Source organism: Callithrix jacchus, chromosome 7, assembly GCF_049354715.1.
Source record: "Callithrix jacchus isolate 240 chromosome 7, calJac240_pri, whole genome shotgun sequence".
Classification (NCBI taxonomy): Eukaryota; Metazoa; Chordata; class Mammalia; order Primates; family Cebidae; genus Callithrix; species Callithrix jacchus.
The window spans coordinates 14,607,971-14,624,957 of NC_133508.1; the positions used below are offsets into that span (position 1 = coordinate 14,607,971).

Consider the following 16,987-nt stretch of genomic DNA (forward strand, 5'->3'; position numbering starts at 1 on the left):
TTCTACTTCCTAATCCACCAGCATCTTGTCTTACTTGCTTTGGAGAAAAAGCTGTTCCTCCTTCTGTCATAGGCTAAATCTTCCACTGTCCTGCTTTCTATTATGTTATCTAAATTACTTTCTGTTGTCTCCCTCCACTCTCAATGTAATCTAAGTCTTACAAGGGCAGAGAATTTGTATCTCTTTTGTGTAGATGTGAGGTGTGAGGAAAAGAAAGCTGATGAAAAATCTTGGATGATTGTAAGATTTTTGGCCTGAGCACTGGAAGGCCTGGAATTGCCTGTACCTGAGCTGAGGATGGTCATTTGTGAGGCAGATTTGGAGGGAACAGTCAGGAGATTAGTTCAGGACATGTTAGCATGTTAGACATCCATGTGGGGATGTTGTGTAGGCAGTGGGATGTACAACTTTGAGAAAGCAGGTCTAGGGTGTAGGGCTAAATATAGATGTTGTCAACATAAAGATGGCATTTAAAGCCGTGAGACTGGATAGGAGCTCTAAAGAGTAATTGTCAGTATTAAGAGAAGGAGTCTAAGGACTGAGCCTGGGGACACTCCAATGCCAAGAAGTCAGGGAAGAAAAATTACCAGGGAGATTGAAAAGGAGAGCTCTGGACTACGGTAACAGGTGAAAACCAGGACAACGTGGCATCCTGACGTCCCAGTGAAGAAAGCGTTTCAATGAAGTGTCCCACTTCTTCACACTCCAACAAGTGTGGCTGGCAAGTGATACTAGACGAAAACAGAATTAACCATTGGATTCGGCATTGCAGGGAGCCATTGTTGACTCTGACAACAGCGGGCTTAGTATAGTGGAGGGGATGAAAGCATAGTTGCAGTGTGTTTGAGAGAAAATGGATTAATGAAGGAAAAAACAGCTTGTGGGGATAAAAATTATGAAGGTCGAAGTGGGTTTCTGATTTAAAAAGTCAGTCTTGATGCCATTATAATCCTATGGGCTCTTGCAATAACTGTCCACACTGCTTTATTCTTCTGAACGCAATGCAGGTTCTTCAGCTGTTGCCTGAGTAGAGAGCGACTTTGCTGGAGAATGCAGAGGCTTTACCTCTGCAGCACCTCTACTTTTTCCCTGCCATCGCTGACCACTCAACTCAGGTCCCAGTGAGAGACGCGCTGTCTACACACACTCATTGATCACTTATCCTTGGGAATAATTTTAATCTCTTCCTGTTTAATGCTGGTGACCTCCTTTCCCCATATATGCGGTTGCGTGCCTGTTTGTCTCATCTGTGAGAGTAAGCTTTTACGAACTGGAACTCTGCACCAAATGTGCAATGAAGTGACTTTGTTGGAGATCCATTGCCTGCCTGGTGGCTCTCATCAGTGGTGACTTCACACTCGTCTTTTTAAAGAGTTTTATACATAGAACTTTTTTGAACTGGGATTCTGGGAACATAAAGAGCTGGCTGTTTGTAATACCTTCTACTAGGAGTGGGGTGTTTACTTTGTGTTCCTTAATAATCAGCTGTTTGGAATTATCTTTTTGGCACAGTGAAAGGGGAGACAGATCACCAGATTGATAGGTGAAGTGGTGAAAATTAAGAAGGGGTGGGAAAGAAATGGGAAGAGGATGTTCCTATCCAGTTGCTTTCATGTGATAGAGCTTAATGAGAAGATAATAGGTTAATTTCCTGAGCTGTGACATATTTACATGTAAGAGACTTACATAAGGTCCCTTTAAGTGTAGATGATTTTGAGATGGACTGGTTGCTTCCCCAAGGAGAGGAGGCTTCAGGGTCTCCCATGGGCAGTTTTTAGGATGCAGGAAGTAGAGAACACTCTTGATGGGCTCACTTCCAGATGTGATTCTCAGTGGATTGTCTTCGTTTTTGGCTGCATCACCTGGCTCTAGTGGCCAAGGCTTCTGCAAGGCTTCCCATCCAGGAGCTTTTCATCCAGGGATGCTGCTGGAGGCCAGACTTCCAGTTTTGCTAGTAAGAGATGCCTATTAAGTTGCGGGGACAGGGATTCAATTGCAGCAGTCTCTACTCAGGTCAGCCAGTCACCATTTCTTCCATAAGTCAGGGGCTCTTTGTACTTGCAGTCCCAGTAGGTACTTGCTGTGATGATGTGATTTAGACTCAGTGACAGGGTTTGAGCTGCAGTGTGAACATAGAGGATCAATGGCAGTCACAGAGAGCCTGAGCAGCCTGTGTGAGTGACCCTCTGCATCCTACGTGGAACCAAGGGAAAGCATGGAGAGACTAAGGATGATTCCTCAAAGCCTAGCTTCCTTCAGTGTTCCTTCTGCTGTGGACTGTCCTGCAGGGACGGTACACAAGCTGGCACATATTACACATGGGCAGCTGTTTGCAGTGAACAGTGATGCAAAGGCTGAGATAGTATCCTGCTAAAGACTGATCTCTCAAGTCCTTTTTTGTAGTAGGAGGAATATATAATTTAGACAATATTGTCTTCTACAGTTAACAAAAGGAAACTAGAATGAGGGATTTCGCCTCTGCTGATCAAATAAAGCTTCTCTGTATCATCTAGCAAGCCCATAAAAATACCATCCATTGGGGTTTCATCACGTTGGCCAGGCTGGTCTCGAACTCCTGACCTCGTGATCCTCCCTCATTAAAAATAATAATAATACCATCCATAGACTGACTTTAATAAAGGAGCCCCACTGAGGACACAAGCACCTGAATTTACAGATTCCTGGAGCACACACAGGCGTGTATGTCTGACAAAGGAACAAAATCTCCAGGAGGCAGCTGGGATCTTTTCATTTTGAAAATGCTTTAATAAGTGTTGACAACACTGTTTTGCAAAATGTAAAGGTACTATACAAATTCTTAATACAAAAAGAATAAATTAAAAGCAGATTTCTTTTTTAATTCTGCAACTTTGTCTACAACGTACATCTTTTTAATTGATTACAGTTGAACAGAATCCAGTAAAATCATTTTACATGCTCTACAGTCAGTTTCAGGAGCAACCTAATCTTTTTCCCCCCATTATTAAACTAGAGTCCATTTTACACAACTCGTAATAAACTATTGACATGAATGTATATGTAAAACCTTACACCTAGTTAACTAAGCAGTAACTGGTCGTCTGATAGCACCTGGATGGGTTTGCTATATTTAGAACTAAACTAATAATGAAAACAAATTGGAATTTTAACAGATTCAACACTCACCTGCATATAATAAAATAAAAAATCAACCTGGCTCACAACATAGTCTGATGTATGTGTTTCCACCAGTCTTCTGGCTGAAATAGGCAATTTCTTATACTCATCTGAAGAATCCAGTAGGGGCTTTATGTCAGACCAGGGACTTTGCATTTCACCTTATTTTGTTTTAAAGAAATAGGGATATATAAAGAGTTTGCAAGTGCTCGTGTACAATAACTACATCGTTTCCCACCACACTGATCATTAATCATGTCAGCCTCAAAGGACTAACGCTTTATGTACATTTTGTATCAACTGAACTCAGCTAAACAGTAAAACCTGTTTTACTTAATCTCTGTCTTCACTACCAGACTATCATGATGTTTGCTGAAACTGTAATTCCTGCTCCCACTCGCTTTTTCTCTGTCCCCCAAATTGAAAACATAACCCGAGTTTTTAGGCTTTTTGCCTACCATTCCTTGCTTCTCAGCTGGGATAGAATCTTGATGCAGTTTTCTCCAGACTAGATTTCACACTACTGTGCATGGTGTAGAACCTGTAACATGCAGCCTCATCACTTTGTTACCCTGTTGACTTTTCCTCTTGCACACAGTTCAGTCTGATTATGCATGCATCTTCTTTGAGAGAAAGAAAAATGGCCCAATGTATAATGTTTCTGAATGCGAAAGGGAGAAAAATCCCTGCTCTTTGTAGCTCTGACCATGACAATAAAAGCAGCAAAAATATCCCCCAGTGAATCCCTAGAATCATTTAATGATGTAACCGGTTTCTGTTTATTCTGCAGGTGGACACCAAAAGTGTCCTGGGAATACTGATCCCTTCTGCAAGCTGCAATCACCAGTCCAGCCATGCATGGAGCTGGGAAAAGCAGGCCCTGAATCATCTACAGAGACTTGGTGGAGGAGGCCACAGCCTGCCTTTTCCTGGGCAGGCCCCAGCCAGGTGTGTGTGCCCCAGCCCGACTCTCAGTGGTCTCCAGGCTGCAGCAGAGGAACACTGTGAGTATTTATTTTAATGTCCTTCCTTACCCTCCTGGTCTGGTAGAGCCTATGGTTATTCTTGGATTCCACATACATGAAAAACGAAGATTTTTCTGTTCCTTTGATGTTAAAGCTAACTTCAGTTCTGCTTTCCCACAAAACTACCCCCACCCTGGCTCCTGTCCCTGGCTGTCAAATGCCTTTCCAATAGGAAGTCATCAGAGAAAAAAATACCACCCCCCCACCCCCCACCACTTGCGCCAAAAGCACAGCATACCACCTCTGCGGAAACCTTTCTGTGCCATCTTGAATAACCCAACTAAGGTTGTGCACTTGTTAGTTATTATAAAAGTATTTTTGAGGCTTTTGAAGATTGATGGCTTTCCAGTTGTGTTTGAAGCATAGCTCAAAACACATGTAAACATGCAGCTCCCACACGTTAATTTTTCTTCCTCTTTCCTCCTCTTTCACTGTCTGCACACAACTGTGGTGCATGACAGGAACTGATGATATAGACACACAGGCCCTTTGGGAGCTGCTATTTTTTTTTTCACCCCTGCTCTGACTGTTGGCTAGTAGACACATGAGTCAAATCTTCTACCTAAGGGCATCGTTGGGTTCTTGGAGTAAGTGACACACAGGAGAAGTCGGATCTGAGCTCTTTTGTCACACAAGTGCTAACAAACAGAAAATGAGCCACGACAGTTAAACACTGAATGGATCGCAATGTGCTTTTCCCTTGGTTTCCCATAAAAAAGAAAATGAAACACCTTGTGCAAAAAAAAAACAGGATACGCTTTTACTGGTTGTTTTAATGAGAGAGAACCACTTTTGGCCATTATCACCTTACGTTTACTACAGGTCCTGAAAGGAAAGCAGCTTTGAGTCTTGGGCTTGGCTGAATCCCCTGCTTGGACTGGGGCTAACAGTACCCTCCACGACTCCTGCGGGTCTCTCTTCATGTCCAGATGGATGGCAACTGTGAGTGAGCAATGCCAGCCCAGACTCCCTCGTCTTCACCGTTGCATTGGGTTAGTTTCTCAGGCTTTCTACGGAGAGAGACGTGGAGCATGAAGGGAGAAGGCTGGAGAGAGGACACCACTGTACACGGGGTTGACTTTCACTTGTGTGTAGTAGCAGTTCAGAATTTAAAAGCAATTTCCTTGCAGAAAGACTGTCTTCCTCTTGGCCCCTCTTAATTTTTTATGTTTTTGTTAATCTTTGGCAGCACAGAACTGATCGTGGTCCTCCGATGCATCTCTGGTGTCGAGAGCTTGCTTTCTTATCCTCCCCTCCCCCACAGCCACTCCCCACAAACTGTCTCATCAAGGAATACTTCAGGTGTAAACTGAATATGCCACAAGGCCTCCTCTTGGTGCAGTGCTTGGTTGGCCTGTGGGTGGCAGGCTGGACACAGCTGAGTCGTCTTTCTGGGTCACCCTGTAACTTAAGTCCCCTTTCCGGTTTTCTCCCAACACTACTTGTCCGCAGGAATTGGATGCCAGCCGGCCCCCTTGACAATTCCTGGCCTAGGGGCTGTCATGGCAGGGGGAAGCCACCAAGGTGCCATTGAGGATTGGTGTCTGGCTCTCTATGGGCAAGAGAGCCAGGGGACACACAGTGGGACCGGAACCTTCCAGAATGTCTCCTCAGTCAGGTTTTCAAAGGAGAGGGAATGTGGAGACAGGAGAAAAAAAGTGCTGAGGGCCGAAGCTGGTGCAGGGTGACGGTGCGTCTGGGTAAGGCAAATGAGAGGCAGTGAGGTGATCTCAGAATGGCGTTGAGGCGGTCAGATTAGGCCGGGCTGGCTCACACGAGGGTTCCAGGCTTGGCTTTTTCCTGCCCGTACCACTGGACGTCAGCTAGTTCTGGATAGAGGGAGGAATCCAGGAAACAGCTATCATTGTAGCTCCTGCAGGAGGCCCAAGAAAGGAGATGAGATGGTTAGTGGAGGAGGATGGGCTTGGCCAGGCCTGCACTGAGGAGGACGTGTTCACCTTGACAGGGCTCTGTGCTAATCACATGTCATTCCTGTACAGAGCAGTGAGGCCTGAGACCCTCCATAGTGCTGTGTGTACAGAAGGCCCCCAAAGACCCTCAGAATCCACACAAAGGGGCCTCCTATAAAGGAGGAAGATGGAAAGTAACAGTGCAGTGGCTCATGAGTGTGGCTGCATCTGGGGGAGCATCTGGGAACTCTCAGAAATACACATGCCTGGGTCCCTCCTCAGGGAGATGCAGGCCTATTAGGGTCTGGGGTGTGTCTGAGCGCTGGGGCTGTCAGAGTTCCCCACCAGGTGATTCTCAGATGCATCCAAAGCCAGAACCCCTGGACCGTGTTCCTCAGGTGGCTTTTTCCAAACCACAGCTCTGAGAGACCCCAGGGCTAAAAAGATGTCACTAGGAAATTTATATTCTGTCCCGGAAGACCATTTGAAATGTGAAGTTTCCCTATAGTGAAACTGTGGTGGTATTTTGAATTGTGTTTGAAAAATTTTAAAGAAATCAATGCTGACTTTGCTTTATTCTAAGTAATATGTATTGTTTTGTGATTATAAAACTGTGTTCATTTGAAATATGTAGAAAAGTCTAAAGAAGAAAATAAAAGCCTTTTAAAACATATTTTAGGTAGGTATCACCAGCTTGGTTGGGTAGAAGTAATTCTTAAGCAATCATAGATATGTGGATGCCAATAGTCATTACGAGGGATCATGATTAGGAAAAACAGTCTCTCTCCAGTGATCCTGAATGAGCCCTTTGAATTCCTCTCTGGCAACGGATCTCCCCATGGGTAGTGCTAGGGGAGTGGTCAGGGATGGGTGACAGGAAGTGACCCTACGTGAACCTAGTGTAGTTCACGGTAGGTGAGTTTTAGGAGCATTTCAATACCAAACACAGATTCATGATTGAGAATAATCAGTCATCCTGTTTTCTGTTTGATTTGCTAACTTCTCCAGGAACAACTGGATGTTGTAAATGTTTCTCATCTGGCCTTAAAAAAACAAAAAAAAAAAACATGAAAGCTGAAAATGCCAAGGCATCTGTGCCCATGCTGGTGGATTTTAAAGAGAGTCCTGTGCTTGGAACACCAGAAATAAACCAGCTTCACAAGCAAAGTAACAAAAGGCCTTGGATGGTGACCCTGGCCCTGGCCAAGGGTATTACTATATGTAGGTGTTAAGTGGGTGATCCTGGGACACCTGTCCTGCAAACTGTCCACCCTGACTCAGCTGACTTCTGCAATTGTGCCTGAATAACTGAAAAACTTCTAAGGGGAGAGGTGGCTGGGCCCTCCAGGGGGAAAATCCCTCCCTAACTCCATGTGATCCTGGTGGTGCTGTCCACCATGGTACCATCCTCGCTCCCACGGGGGCCAGGGGACAAGGAAGCCAACTGGCCCAGGCCAATGAGAGTCCCCTGAGAGTTCCTGGTTCAAAGATGGCCACATGCCTGAGCAGCTTTGAAACCACAAGGATGTCATTTCCTCCTAAGAACGAAGTTAGCAGGTGGAAGGAGGAGAGCTAGAGATGGAAAGAGACCCAGCCAGCCTGGGCTCCAGTGACATCAGCTGGTATGTGCTCTTTGCTTATGCTTGTTGAATAGAGTTTGTTTTCATATGAAACTAATGAATACTGGCACATTTAAGTAGTTTCTTAAACTGTTGATGTAATTCTTGTTTCTAACACAAGCATGATCTGGGTCTGTTTGGGACAAAACTTTAGCCCTAAGAGGCTTTGTGAGGTCTAAGGAACCACTTTAGCCAGTGTTTCTCAAAGTAGTCCTGTGAGATGCTCTGAGGGAAAAAAAGGTTCCACGGGTAAGTTTGAGGACTGCCTTTCACAGGCCTGAAATGTACATGAGACATATAATAAAGGTTCTGAGAAGTCCTGCATTATGCTGTTTGACCCAGAACTTCTGGAACAGTATCACCTATTAACACCCACAGGACATACTTTGAAAAATACTCAAGCTAATATTATAAAATGTAGTTGACTCTCTTGTATGTTGGATCCTAAAGAAAAAGTTGAGTAATAATTGTGTCACAAATACCAAGTACTTTGGTGACAATATAATCTGCTTCAGAGGGACTAAGTCCACTATGTATTGATCATAAAGGCTCAAGGAAAGACCACGGAGATCAGAGCAGTGACGTCTGGATAAGGCAGACGAGGGTAAGGGTTCTTGTGGTGCTTGATTTGGTACATGAAGAGCCTAGCTCTTGGCTGGCCCATGCTGCTCTCCTGCATTTCATCATGGAGGCTTCTGGGTCACAGAATCCACAGAGAGAGCATTGAGATCTGGATGATGGGGTGGGATGGGAGATGCTGGAATGGTGGTTTGGTTCCCAGGCAGCTCCCAGGGGGGCCGCAGAAACCACTGGCCTGCTCCTGCCTCTGACAAGGGTGGAACTTGCAACAGTCCGGAAAAGGCTGTGACTGGTCTGACATGTACATTTTTTTTTCCAAATTAAAATTTATTTACTAAAGGAGTAAAAGAAAAAACCGAAAATGAAGCCGGAGAAGATGATTTATTTTTCCAAACTTGCAATGTTTTCTTAGTGCTTCCCCATTGCTATTGAAGTAAGGCTTTTTTTGTTTGTTTTTTTTTAGTCAGAGTTTTGCTCTCTGTAACCCACGCTGGAGTGCAGTGGTGAGATCTCGGCTTACTGCAACCTCCGCCTCCCAGGTTTAAGCGATTCTACTGCCTCAGCCTCCCATGTAGTTGGGATTACAGACGTGAGCCACCACGCCCAGCCAAGGTATTTTTAAAGCTATCAATGTTGCTTCATGTGTTGGTCTCTTAGGTTTGGAGAAGAAACCTGGTTGAGCTGCTGAGCTAAGCCTTTGTCTCTCAGTACAAATTCAATTTTACGGTAATAGTTAAGGAATGCCATGTGCTATGAAAGGAAAATTAATAAGAGACCATTTAGGAAGCATTTATTCTTCACGAATAACACAAATGGGGCCATTAAATAGTTGCCCTAGTAAACTGAAGTCAGTCATTCACTGGAACATGAGCCAGGGCAGGATGAGGATCTAGGCATGCTCTCTCAACTATGACCCACAAGAGTGGCTTCGACCTGGGCAGTCTGGGTCACAGAAGTGGTGACTTCAGAATCTGCGATAGCCTATGCCTATGGGGATTTTTCACTGCAAGAGTGCCCTTTCCCAGGGCTATGCTCAGAGATGTGTGGCCTGCAAAGGGTACTCGCTAAGCAAGGGCCCTCTGATAGCAGACAGATGGCAAATTCACCCACATCTCACTGGAGTTTGTGATTTATAACTGCTTGGCATAGGGAGGTAAGGCTGCTGGGAGGGAGGAATTTCAAAACCGAATTATTACTGTAAATGTATATTTCAGCAGTCCTTTCTCTTCATAGCTTAGCATATTTGAGAAACATGGTTTAACTTACAAAACCAACTGGTGACACATACTTTGGTTGTTGAATAGTCCCACAGTTGGTCACAGGCCAGAGGATGGGCGACAAGGCCCTGTAGAGTCATCTGTCTGTCTTACCTGGTCTGGGAAGGGGCTGCTGCTCAGTCTGTGTCCATGCATGTGCACATGTCTGCATGAGCATGCACTCTATATGTGTGGAGGTATTTCAAGCGGACTTGCCTACGTTCTCACAGCAGCTCTTTCAAACCTGGTTAATTCTCAAGTTCTGGCTCTCATCCCTCCCTCCATCACCTTTAGCAGATGATCAGCTCCCCCATCCCAGGGGAGAAAAAGTCCATTCTCCCTACTTCAAAAATGTTGGCTCATGACATCATCCTCTCTTTTTCTGGCATGTGGTTGTTGGTGTGGTGGGGGGAGGGAGTCCACCTTCCTTTCAATGCCTAAGTCCCCCGATTCTCCGTCTCTCTCCTAATTTGTTCATACTGTCCTAACCTACTTTTCAAAAGTCAATTTTTTTTCTACAGTAAAACAAGACTATCTGTTTGCCGCCCTTCACCCTTGTCTCTGCATCCCTGCTTTTGTACTTGGAGTGATCTCTCCCCATCTCCACCTGTCTAAGCCCCGCTCCTCTTCCCTCCAGAGGCCTTTGTGTCTAAGTCTTAGAGCACATAATACGTAAGTGTGGCAGTTTCTCATGCCCCTCGTATATTTCCTGATAGGCAATTGGATTTCAATGCCTAGTGTCCCAGTCAGACTGTAAGGGCCCCGGGGCTAGGAACCAGACCAGGTGGTACTGTTTTCTGCCCCTGTGCTTTGCAAATTTCAGTGTGCATTGATTTGCTCAGGAATCTTGTTACATGCATGTTAGGTTCAGTAGGCCAGGGTGGTGCCCGGGATCTAGCTTTCTAGAGATCAAAATGCTGGCTTATGGACTGAAGAATGTGGGTAGGACATGGTGACCCTAAAACGTACTTTGTGGCCAGGCATGCGAATCACTTAAGGACAGGAGTTTGAGACCAGCCTGGCCAACATGGCAAAACCTCATCTCTACTAAAAATACAACAATTAGCTGGGTGTGTGCCTATAGGTACTAGGGAGGCAGGAGAATCGCTTGAACCTGGGAGGCAGAGGTTGTAGTAAGCCAAGATCGCGCCACTGCACTCCAGCCTGGGAGACAGAACAAGACTCTGTCTCAAAACAAAACATACTTTGGGGGTCTTTTCTGGCAAATAGTGTTGACAATATCTAACATATGATGGAAGAACCTCCATCTAAACATAGAGATCCATGTATCTAGAAATATGGCATAAATACAGCATTCAGATGCCTCCTTGTAGAAACGGTGAGATGGAGAAAAGCAACTCATGGGCATTAGGAAGCAAATTCCCCTTACGGTACCTCTATTCGTCAGTACTTTGGTGAGGTGGAGACTCAGACCCATCCAGAATGGGTGAGTTTTCTGTTGCTTCTCTGAACAAAGGAAAGCAGGAGGAGGAAGAGAAGAGAGGTCATGTTACAGAGAGGAACTGACACAGACACAATTGGTAGCTTATTAATACATCGGAGAGGCCCCCTGATTAGACACGCGAGTTAGCAACAAGGCATGCAGAACTTTCAGTCCCCATAACTGAGTCAAGACCTAGTTTGTTAGGCAGGCCAGGCCCTCTTTGGTGCTTTTTACCCGTGGCCTCATTTCTTATCATATCATAGCGAACGGTTTACGTCAAGAACCAAAATAGCTCTTTTGTTTCAAATTTGTCTTGAGTCCTCACTAGTTGTAGATGGTGAAATAGGCAAGTTTCAAGGCCATCTTAAGTGCACAGGACCCTGAGGAGTGCTTGTACATTTCAGAGCTTGTTGCCAGTGAAATAATACAATCATATATTTGGATCTGGTGACACTGGACATGATTCAGAAAATTTGGAAGCTCTAGAGAGGGATCTTGCGATCTGAAGTTTCTTATTTAAAGGAGGTGGTTTAGTCAGTGGAGGGATGTATTACATATCCGAAAGATGTATCCTCCTCTAATGAATTAATCTTAGACCCTAAACCTTATAGAGGCGGTGTGGCCACACAGGTGAGAGCTGGGGTGTGGGTGGTATCTGAGCAAACGTTAATGATCTGTAGTAAGGACAGATGGGCAGCCAGTGCCCAACAGATGGAGAAGTAGGAGTGGGCACAAGAACACTGAGCTGGGGGATCGGAATCAGAGGCAGCATGGGATCGTTCAGTGACTGTCAAACTTGAGTGCGTGGCAGCATTACCTGGAGGGCTTATTAGATGGTAGATTGCTGGGCTCCACCCCCAGAATTTTGGATTTTTAGGTACAGGTGAGCCCGAGAATTTGCATTTCTGACAAGATCCCAGGTGAGGCTCACTCATGCTGCTGCTTTGGGACCACACTTAAGAACCACTGGTGTAGTGGAAAAAGACAGGATTTGGGGTCATAGAGGGCATGGCTAGAATTTCAGCTCCCTTCAGCTCTCTGATGGTGGGCCAGGCACTTATTTTTCCTTAGCTATGAAACTGTAACATCTGGGTATTTCCCTTGCTAGAGTGCAGTGAGGATTATATAAGCTCATATGTGTTTAGAAGCTGCTCCCAGCCTTTGAGTACACAGCAAGCACTCAATAAATGTTAGGACCCTTTCTTTCTTGCCAGAAAACCTGGTGTAAAATTGCTACAGATAAACTTGTAGGAACAAAAATGTCGGCCAGGAACATGTAATCCCAGCAATTTGGGAAGCCAAGGTGGGCAGATCACCTGAGGTCAGGAATTCGAGACCAGCCTTGTCAACATGGTGAAACCCCTTCTCTACTAAAAGTTAGCCAGGCACGGTGGTGCACACTTCCCAGCTACTTGGGAGGCTGAGGCAGGAGAATCACTTGAACTGCGGGGGTTGCAGTGAGCCGAGATTGTACCACTGCACTCCAGCCTGAGCAACAGAGTGAGACTCCAAGTGTGAGCGCCTGAAAGGCAGGCACTGGAGCCCATTCTGGAACTGTGCTTTTCTCATGATTCAACTCCCAGCTAGTTGTCCGATTTTTCCAGACGTCCCCCGATGCTCCCAAACTGGGGAAGGGGACTCGTTACTCCTCCAACCAATAGATGTTGACAGAACCTAACATCTACTTAGAGACCATGTCTCAGGGACAACAGAAGAGGCAGCTGCTGAAGGGCCAGGCAGGTTACCTGTGTCTGCCAGACCCTCCAGTCGGTCCGAACAATCTCACTGGCCACAACATTCTAATGCTCTTGCACACATAGAAAGCTATCAAAGAAGTTGCCTTTTGGTTTCATTTATTTTGCTGCCTGTAGCCTCTGATGAAAGGCTTCAGGGCACCTGATCTCGTTTGTGTGCTGATAAAGAACAGCGCTTGGCCGGGACAGAGCCTTCTTTCTTGTACCCTGAGACATCCTACAACAGCAGATATCACCTGCCTCTCAGTTAAGCAGCTGGCTCTCTCCTCCTGACATTCTTGCCGGGCATTTTGAGTTGGCCTGGGTATAATCTGAACTGAAATCAAATGCTATCTGGAAATGTGACTCGAGCAGCACAGTCCCCCTTCCTGCTTCCATCTTCCCACATCCCAAGGACCACCACCTACTTTAAGAGAACACAGACAGTTCACCTCTGTAAAGGCACAGCCAGGGAAAGGAGTGGGCAGAGGTGACAGCAGATCATGGGGCTTCTCTTGAAAGGAAGACACTTCCCAGTGGTGAACTCTCATTGTCAGTTTACTGTCTTACCCTTATGTCACTAGGATCTGAACGTCTATGACACTTTGGAGCGGACACAATGAAGAACATGGAATAAGAACCAGGCCAAAGGCCTGGAAGGAGAACTCACCCAGTCTGCCAGGTTAGGATGTGGTGGGGGCTACTTGGGGGGGTGGCTCCAATTTCACTTGAGGGTGTTGAACTTCTCTGGCTTTGAGGTAAGGCAGCTGGATGCAGATGGTGCAACAAAGGCAAAGAGAAGACAGGGATCAGACACAGGCAAAGGGGCTTGTGACTTGCTGGCCAACACCAACCCAGCGGCCAGAGGTCACCCTGTCCAGGAATGCTGGAAAGGACCCCATGTCAGGGTCTCAGCCTCCCTACGGCAAGGTCACAGTGGGGAACCATCTCTGCATGCTCCACCACCCCCCTCCCCTGCAACCTCTGCATTTTCTCGTCACTACCATGCACCTTCCTTCTGAGCCAAGCTGACCTGGGATCCTAGGTCCCCAGTTTGCCATCAGAGAGTGGCCATAGGGATGGTGACAGCTTCTGCAGCAGCAAAGAACCTGATGTCCTCATGTCCTTTGAGAGGACACCTGAGCAGGGCTCATATAGGAAGAGCCTGTTTCTCTGGCCTCAGGGCATTTTCAGTGTGGCCCTGTTTCTCTCCATTGTGAAGACAGTGCACCCAGAAAGATTCTTAAAGCCTGCTCTCTCTGCTGTTTCAGGCTTATCATTGCTACTGTAGTGCGTTTTGAAAAAAGCAGGACTTTTAGTAGCTAATCCAAACCTGACTGGTAGGCATTTACTGATGCAGGCAGATTTAGTAGGAAGTCAGTCCTACTTAAATGCATCCTTTGCTTTCTTGGGAATGGAATCTTTTCCATCAGTAAACTTCAGATACAGCTTCTTAAAAGTTTTACTCTAAAGTATGTTCCAAAAGATCTCCCTAATCTCTTTACATAAAGCAAATCTACTAGACAAGCGCTGCAATTTTGATAGAACATCAACACTCCAGTTTGGCGGAGGTATTTACAAATTGCTGGTTCTTTATCTAATAGGGTCACAGATGAGTGTGCTCAAGATGTTCCTGGGGAGGCAATGGCGAATTTCACTGTGCTGTTTTACAGATGAAGGAGGAATATAAAGAAGGTTCCAGGACCTTGAAGTCCATGGAACTCCCCACGACTGCCTGATCTCTGGAGCTTGTCATTTGGCCAACAACAGGGATATGGGGACAGAAGGCAGGAGCCTGGCTCACTTGGGCAGTCAGCTTCTGCCTCTTTCCCTGCTGTCTCCAGGTACTGAGAATGTCCTACAGTTCCCCCAGGATGAACCCCACATTACCTTTCAGGTCACTCTCTTTCCCCTGATCTTTGTCAAATTCCTGACTCAGAGCTCCTCCCATTGGCTTCTGACTCTCATTTTATCCTTAGTGTTAACCATTTCTGTTCTCTTCATTCTCCCTTTCTGTGAGTGCTAGAGTATGTAAATATGCCAGTGCTGAGACCAGAGCGCAAGGCAACTGCTCAGGGTTGGTCATCACTGTTATTGTTATTAAATGTAGCCTCATTAGGGAATGGTTGGTTGGTTTCTTTCTTTTTTTTACTTGATTCAATACTGCACAATGCTGTTGCTCACAAGAATATAAGGTCAACCTTAACCTTAGATTATGGAAATTTTCAGGCATAATATCCAGGATATTGAAGACGCTTAACTAAAATTAGTTTGTGGCTACGCTGTAACATTGTCACTGAAATGGGAAGCCAGGAGCAGTCAGGAGTTCTGTGACATGCACGGCTCTGGCCCTCTGTTTATCAGCCAGTCTGCCCCTACGTGGGGAGACACTGGCCCAATCTCTAGGATTGACCCAAGCGCATCCCCAACCAGCTTCCTTTGCAAGCCACAGCTGTGGGCTCTCACTTCCTGGCATCCTCTCCTTACTAGGGTAAAGGCGCACCTTTGGTTGGATAAAGCCGGAGACATTACTTAACTTTCTTGGATGGAAGAGATGGTTTAGACCTTGACTAAGCTGGCTTAGTGCCCTCTGGAGGGTCAGGGTGCAATTAGGAAGGGGAGTCAGCACATGCCTCAAGTCTCCCGCAGCTGACAGCAGCGTTCCCGGAGTGAATGACTGACTCTGGTTCCTCACTGCACCCAGATGTAAGGGTACCTCCCGGCAGTAGCCCTGAACACCAGCAGTTCGCACCCAGGCCTTCCCGAACGCGCCCGGCCTCCCCCTCACCTGACGTGGCCTTGCACATCTGAGGCATCCTGGTGACCCTGCTGTGCGCCACAAAGGTGCTCTGGGAGGAGGTGCTGTACTGCGAGCCGCTGTCCGAGGAGGTGGAGCTGGTGTGCGACAGGCGGCTGTGCTCCTTGTGTGAAGCGGTGGAACGCTGGTACCACTGGCGCAGCTCGTCCGACACCGCGGCGCGACCCGCGCCCTTGTCGTGGGAGCCCTCGCGGCCCAGTGATGGAGTCCGCAGGATCTGAGATCGCGATGGCGTCAGGCGGCCCGTGTCGCCCTCGTCACCGCCGCTGCCGCCACCGCGCCAGCTCTCCTTGAACAGGCCACCCGCCGTGTAGGAGTTGGAGGTCTTGAACTGGGCCTTGACACTGTAGTGGCCCTCCTGGTCACTCTCCAGGCTGCGCACCACCACGGGCGTGGCGCCACCCTCGATGTACAGCGGGTACTCCTTGATGCGGTACTGCGAGCTGGGCTGGCTCTGGCTGTGCAGGTACACGCCGCCGCCTGTGCCCCCTGCGCCCCCCACGCCCCCGCGTGCAGCCAGGTTGGGCATGCTGCCCGAGCTGGCTGAGCCCAGCGCGCCCGCTGCCCGCTGTCGCTGCCGCTGCCGCTGGCGCGCCTTGGACGGCGAGTCCTCGGCCAGCGTGGAGTAGTTGGCGTTCATCTGCGCTGGGTAGTAGTGCTCCGAGCTCGAGTGGCTGGTGCACGACGAGCAGTCGTCCATGGGGTCCGAGCCGTTGCTGCTACGAGTCCGCGGGGTATAGAAGTCGGGGCTCCCGGTGTCGTTCTCCGAGCCCAGGAGCTTGCCCTGGGACTCCAGGCTGGAGCTTCGGTGCCTAAAGTGCAGTGCGAGGCTGTGCAGTCGCGTGGGGCTGATGTCCACCGACCTGCCAGGAGACGCCCAGGTTGGTCTGGGGGTGGGAGGTGGGGGGGTGGGCCCGGGGAGGAAGGGGTCCCAGGTAGGGCAATGGGGGCCTCCACGCGGGCTCAGACCCCAGCCCAGCAAGCCAAAGTCTCCCTCAGCAGGGCTGTCCCGGGGATCCGGTAACTGCCTGCTGTTTCCACATGAATGGAATTGTCCTTTGTGGGAGGCGAAGTTAGGGTCTCCACCTTGATTCCCAGTGGGACCGAAGCTAGGACACTCACAGAAGGATTTCCATTTCTGAGGCTTTTTTTTTTTTTTTTTTTTTTTTTTTTTTTTAAGTGGAAATGATTCTGTAGACACAAGGAGAACCACAGAATCATGACTCCAGTATCATGTTAAACCAGCCACCTGGGCACGGTGGCTCAGGCCTGCTATCCCAGGGCTTCAGGATGCTGAAGAGTTGCTTGAGCCTGGGAATTTGAGACCACCCTGTGCAACACAGTAAGGCCTTGTCTCTTTAAAAAAAAAAAAAAAAAAACTTGGAAAATTAGCTGGGTGTAGTATTGTACACCAGTGGTTCCAGCTAGTCAGGAGGTTGAGACGGGA

The 16,987-nt window shown here is 47.4% G+C and overlaps 1 protein-coding gene and 1 long non-coding RNA gene across 28 annotated transcripts in view; one reads left to right on the plus strand and one right to left on the minus strand.

Annotated features, from left to right (window-relative positions):
- Positions 1 to 16,987, plus strand: part of LOC103794101 (uncharacterized) — a 40,591-nt gene that overhangs the window by 5,609 nt on the left and 17,995 nt on the right. The window contains exons 2-5 of one of the 2 annotated variants that reach the window (XR_013519527.1): positions 3,947 to 7,713; positions 8,753 to 8,901; positions 13,307 to 13,404; positions 14,327 to 16,421. This is a non-coding gene — a long non-coding RNA (uncharacterized LOC103794101). Of the gene's footprint in view, positions 1 to 3,284; positions 7,714 to 8,752; positions 8,902 to 13,306; positions 13,405 to 14,326; positions 16,422 to 16,987 lie in introns of those variants that run through there. The other variant, XR_013519526.1, reaches the window with a different exon arrangement.
- The window catches only part of FRMD4A (FERM domain containing 4A), a 696,700-nt gene continuing 682,458 nt past the window's right edge, over positions 2,746 to 16,987 (minus strand). For 18 of the 26 annotated variants that reach the window (XM_054236791.2, XM_054236787.2, XM_054236792.2 and 15 more), the window contains 3 exons: positions 15,511 to 16,403; positions 13,393 to 13,489; positions 2,746 to 6,054 (listed from right to left, as the gene is read on the minus strand). In XM_054236791.2, the coding sequence (XP_054092766.1) occupies positions 5,952 to 6,054; positions 13,393 to 13,489; positions 15,511 to 16,403 (1,093 nt within the window). In that variant the 3' untranslated portion in view covers positions 2,746 to 5,951. Of the gene's footprint in view, positions 6,055 to 10,940; positions 11,013 to 13,392; positions 13,490 to 15,510; positions 16,404 to 16,987 lie in introns of all 26 variants that reach the window. The other 8 variants (XM_078329488.1, XM_078329485.1, XM_035252807.3 and 5 more) reach the window with 1 other exon arrangement.